Source organism: Syzygium oleosum, unplaced genomic scaffold, assembly GCF_021117445.2.
Source record: "Syzygium oleosum isolate NSW1041296 unplaced genomic scaffold, Sole_v2.1 Sole_v2.25, whole genome shotgun sequence".
Taxonomy (NCBI): Eukaryota; Viridiplantae; Streptophyta; class Magnoliopsida; order Myrtales; family Myrtaceae; genus Syzygium; species Syzygium oleosum.
Window position 1 is genome coordinate 1,585,262 of NW_026607509.1, and position 6,000 is coordinate 1,591,261.

The following is a 6,000-nucleotide window of genomic DNA, read 5'->3' on the forward strand; positions in this document are numbered from 1 at the left end:
GGTATTCATCCTCCTTTCCTTAATATAGCTTTAGCATAGATTAGTAGGCTTGCTTTTGTTTAGAGATCCTGAATGTAACAAATTTGAAAGACAGAACATGACCCAAAAGATTCCAAGTAAATTCACAAATAGTGAAGAAATGTTCTAAAATTTAATTCATGCATTTATTATAGTGTTCACCATGTTCACCCAAGATCAGCTGTAGAAATTTATTTACACACATTAACTCCCAAAACAAATCAGGAGAGAAATGAAATGGCAATCAAAGTAGAGAAAAAGAAAACCAAAGACTAACTACAAGAGAGTTTCAAAAGTGGGAAGAGTTTTTGGGAGATGAGGGGGTTTGTCGACAGAGAGTTTTTGTGACTTTTTTTTTCTCCCTCTTATCAATCATTGATCTCCTAAAATTATGATATGTTACGTATTTATGAATATTATAATTCACTAACCATCAGTTTCTACCATCACATCTCTTTTGACTAACATTACTAGTGATTCAAAACCATGGACAAAGACGTGCCCGGAAGAAGCACGGGCCATGTAGCTGGTCTTTGAAAAGCATGGACAAGAATAAAATTACCAAACTAACAAAGAAAGAATGGAAAAATAACAAATGAGCTGGGATAGTGCACTTTACAGGGATGAATCCAGAAAACTTCCCCAAAAACCTGCCTAAAAAAGTGGATCTTGAGGTTAAAAAATGAGCTCAAAGGCAGTTCAAGTGAGATTTCGACTTCTACTTACAATCCTCGTAATGAATTCCAGTTTGATCAAAAGTTATGTCATGCTCAAGCGAATTCTTGTTTTCGGCCCACCTTTTGCATTTGTCACTTATACAAAGCTTCTTCAACATTTCACTTATTGCGTCCACGTCATTTATTCTAGATCGTAACAATGACATTTGTTGATATGCCATCGCCTTTAGGCATTTAAAATTTCTCTAGACAAAACGAGTAGATTATCCAAGTCCCAAGCAATAACTATATATCAAACCGTTGAAAATAGAGTGTATCATTACTATATTCATATCACAACCTACTTTGGCTAGTAAACTATGGTTGATTCACAAAAACTGCAATAGTAAGCACATCACTATCATTAGGAAGCCGGTATTATATTTAAAGCAGAAGCACCGTTGAAAATTGGCGTGCATGGTCGTAGATTCGAAGACAAACGTCCGTTATTGGATAGATGTACATATCAAAAAATGTGACTCACACAGTCCCCTATGATTGCGGAAGAAACAGTGAACATCTAATTCTTGATTATGATAATGCACACTGGTTTTGCTACATCTCTTTACCTAAGTTCAATGCATGACCCAATGCAATACTTAAATCATAGATCGAGCAGGGAGTAAGGCTTTGGGCGTGGGATATGCTTTGACCATTGCCTTCTCGATTTCGCCTTCTGCTTGCTTATGATTGGATCTGGCAAAGGTCGGCATGCGTAGAAAATTTGAAAGCTGGAGAGGGTGGTGGGTGGAGGATGAATATATTACCCTAAACCGTTGATTATGTCGATTGTTACTTCTCACGGAATCATCCCCGAAGTTTCGCTACGAAGCTTTATATTATCTACGATCCTTGCACCTAATTCAACGTTAATGATTTCACCTCGTGACGACGGAGTAAGGATGGAAAGAGGCCTCGATCGTTAGAGCTGGCAAGCACTTATTTCAATGATTTTTACGCGCTCATGATGACTTTGAGCCCTAGGAGCGTCGACGTAACCTTACTATATATCTATGGGACCAACAATGTGCTTTTAGGATTTAGATTCCAGCGTTTTGGAGAGGATCCCATCAGTCCGAACGACGTTGATTTACTACTAGTCATGGTCCGTTCTCCGGCTCCTTCCTCAGTGACGGCGGTGACAGCTTTCGCCGTGTTGTTGTTTCTCCTCCACCCATCGAACGCTCAGTTAAGCGCAAACTTCTATGCCACGACATGCCCAAACACGTCCAGCATTGTCCAAACCGTGATCCAGCAAGCCCTTCAATCCGACCCGCGCATCACCGCCAGCCTCCTCCGTCTCCATTTCCACGATTGCTTCGTCAACGTGAGTACCTTAGCTAGGTCGCCTCCCATTAACAGCAAGTCCTGAAGGATCGCATTTTCTCTTATCGTACTTTAAACCTGATTATCGGGTAGTTAGTCGTGTGAACTGATGTTTGAGCATAACATGTGTTAAAAGGGGTGTGATGGATCGCTGTTGCTGGACAACAGCGCAACCATAAAGAGTGAGAAAGACGCGGCTCCGAATACAAATTCCACGAGAGGGTTCGATGTGGTGGACAACATCAAAACGGCTATTGAGAGCTCTTGTCCTGGGATTGTGTCTTGTGCCGACATCCTCGCCCTCGGTGCTCAAGCTTCTGTCTCCCTGGTATACATAGTTATGGTCCAAGAAACATTAAGAATAAATTGAAAGTATACTTAGGTTCGTTACTAATACTTATCCTTCGCGAATCATAACCGCGTTTCTCTTGATTGTCACTCTTACAAAATTGCAGTCAGGAGGTCCATCCTGGACAGTGCTCTTGGGGAGGAGGGACAGCTTGACAGCGAACCAGGCGGGAGCGAACACATCGATACCCTCCCCTATTGATACCGTGGCCAACCTCACTTCCAAATTCTCTGCTGTTGGCTTGGACACCACCGACCTTGTCACTCTTTCCGGTAAAATAACACAGACAAAAGGAAAAACATAAGTGTATTGTTGGACTTGCATATGAAGATCCAAAGGGTGGTGTCAAAACTTGCATGCCAGCTCATAGATTTATCTGATAAATGCTAAGTATACTGAGGTCGGTTTAATAAATTAATATATCGAGTGATGTCGCCAACCGTAATTATTTGGTATTTAATATGACCCATTTATATAGATCGGCCCTACGAATATTTCACATATATTTGGTATACAAATTCTGTTGAGCATACCTAGCATTGCTCTATTCATCCACCTTCATAACTGACCATTTGTAGATTCTTTGTTCTGTCTTAGCTAACTTGTCGTGCATATGATCATGAAACAGGAGCTCACACCTTTGGACGTGCACAGTGCAGGACATTCAGCCTTAGGCTCTACAATTTCACTAACGGCGGCCCTGATTCCACCATAAGCCCTTCGTACTTGACCACTCTCCGGCAACTTTGCCCGCAGAATGGAGACGGCACCGTGCTCGCCAACCTCGACCCGGCGACCCCGAACACGTTCGACAACAACTACTATGCCAACCTCCAGAACAACCAAGGGCTTCTTCTGTCCGATCAAGAGCTGTTCTCGACGACCGGCGCTGCAACAATCTCCATCGTCAACAGCTTCAGCGGCAACCAGAGCGCCTTCTTCCAGAGCTTTGCTCAGTCGATGATAAACATGGGAAACATTAGTCCTCTCACCGGAAGTAACGGGCAGATCAGGTCGAATTGCAGGAAGGTTAATGGAAGTTGAAAGTTCTTCCTTTGTTTTTTTCTTTGGTGTGTTCCGTGGGAGCACGTGAATTTAAAGCAGCGTGTGAAATAAAGATCAGGTATTATTGGACAGGTCAATTCTATTGAGGAGCGAGCCAGAGATTTGTATTAATAAGTCAAGTGTGCAGTGTTAAGAGTTTGATTAGATTAAAATACTATTTACAAAGGTTTGCGCATCTCTGTTAAGAGATCACATTAATTAATGAGATCTTCCTTATACTAATCATCCATGAAGAGTTCTTTAGGAACTCCTATAAACGTGGACTAACGTCAATCGCATGACATTTTATTTTCTGAAAAACAGGTGATAGTACATGAGACAATGATTGATAGCCCGAATACTATGTGTGATCAAATTACATTGGGCTTAAACACATCTCGATTCAATAATAAATGTGGTTGAATGGGCAATATGGGCCGGTGTTTTAATCATGATTTATAATAATATCTTTCGAGGTTGTCTAAGGGAGGAGAACGAGGAAAAGGCACAACTTCCTTCCTATGGATCAGTTCGAAGATTAAAATTTCATTTACTTAAGAATAGACAGGATTGTCATATATGGTATTAAAGTAGGATCATCTACAAGTATAACATATGCATGGTTCATGGATGGACTAGGTGCATGCCTAATCCAACGATGGTAAGGAGCGATTGTCAGGGTGAACAAAGTCCAGCTCCTAAAAAGGTTTCTAAAATGGTAAGGGAGGCAAGAATGCACCTGGCCACGCATAATATAGGAGGATTATTGCTAGACTATAGTACGGACCAACACCACTAGCCTCACAATGGATGGCAAATCCTTATGATATTACTCATGAGTAAGATTAACCGTCAAATGGTCACCATCTTTTTTAAGCATAGGAAGTTAGGAACAATATAATTTTGCAATAATACAAAGAAGTGGAGGGCCTTATCTTCCAGGTGAACCTGGAAAAATGAGGCATCCAATGTCAGCATTTTCGTTCGCAGTCGGTGGTGGATAAGTATGGATAGTGATGTGTGTTAATGACCAAATTTCTAGCCTCTAGGGGTCTAAATGAGCGGGCCAGATCGGGCTTCTAGCCTATTTTTCCCCGGCCCAAAATTTCGGGCCTAAAATTTCCAGGCCCAGAAAACAACTTGAACCCGAAATAAACTTCATACACCGCCCATTTTTCATTTTGGGCTTTCGGGATACTAGGCTATGCCCGAGACATAATGAACTTTAAAAATTGCAAATGGTCTATTCACTGGTAAAGTTTTAATTTTTTCAAATTTGCAAGCATAATTTATTTTGTTCACTTGTAAAATCCACTTCTTTTCCCATTTAAGAGTAAATTTATCAATGAAATATTGCATATATAAATATTTCTATGAAAAAGTAAAAGAATTCGGGCGGGCCAAGCCATTTCAGCCTACACGGTGCGAAGCACAAGAACCTGGCCAGCCCGAAATAAAAATATGATTAAGCTCGAAAACTCGACCGATCTATTTGGGCTAAAGAAATTTGGGGCCGGACTAAGTTTTCGGGTTCTCACACTTTTATTCTCACCCCTATGGATCTCATCATAAGTCAGGCTATAGCAAGTGCCGAAAGAACTTTATGAAGATGTCACATGAATAACAACTTTCAAACTGTTAAAATCGTACTTTTCTTAGAGTGCTCTTGTACCCTCTCTCTAAATAAAGAACCTTTTTTTCCTTTTCCAGTCTTAATCTATTTAATAGGGTTAAAACACCGTTTTTTATTTATTGGCGAAAATTGAAATGACAATTGAATTCCTACCGGAATGTGTTTGAAACTTATCAATCCATTTCGTCTATGGTTGAGAAAAATTTAATCATAAGATCCAATCTTTTTTTCGTCTTCCGTAATCATGCACAAAAAATATAATTAGGTAGTGTAAGTGTTTGTCTGTTAAATGAGCAAGATCCATGAGTAGTAACTTAGGCTCATAGTGTTGTAGCGTGACTATCTATAAGATAGCTTCTTACTAGTCAAAAATTTTTTTTTTTTTTTTGATAACCGAGGTGTCCGGGCCAGCTTGCGCGCAACTCGACTATTTCTCGGGGGAGATTAGCACAGCAACCCACCACCATGGCCCCCCACTTAAATCACAAGTGCTCAGCTGGGGAATCGAACCTGGGACCAGTGCGCCTAACCACACAATCCCAAATACGCCCTCACCAACTGAGCTACCCATGGGTGGGTTAGTCAAAAAGTTTGGTCGTGCAAAAATTAGAAAAGACGTAAGAGCAATAACAAGCACACGAAAGAAAAGAGAGAAAGATAAGTCAAAGTTTTATACACATTCGAGATTGCATTGCATTCAAATTGAAGAAAGAGTTTGTTGTATTCCTACAAGTTTGTATCAAGGTTCAAATAAGTTTGTGTTTGCTCTTAGAGAGTGGTAGCACATGTTTTGTAATTCGGAGTTTGTGGTGCAGTGTTTCGTAGAAGGATAATATCTTTGTATTTCTTAATATGATTAACCGAAAGCCAAACCAAACGCACCCTAAATCTCTTTGTGCTTTTGACATCGCCCC

General features: G+C 40.5%; 1 protein-coding gene across 1 annotated transcript; it reads left to right on the forward strand.

Moving 5' to 3' along the window:
• The first annotated feature begins 1,782 nt into the window (after positions 1–1,782).
• Positions 1,783–3,696, forward strand: LOC115674636 (peroxidase A2-like). Its single transcript, XM_030597093.2, has 4 exons — positions 1,783–2,061; positions 2,197–2,388; positions 2,516–2,681; positions 3,038–3,696. The coding sequence occupies exons 1-4, from the start codon at positions 1,837–1,839 to the stop codon at positions 3,451–3,453; spliced, it is 999 nt and encodes a 332-aa protein (XP_030452953.1). The 5' UTR covers positions 1,783–1,836; the 3' UTR covers positions 3,454–3,696.
• Positions 3,697–6,000: the final 2,304 nt, after the last annotated feature.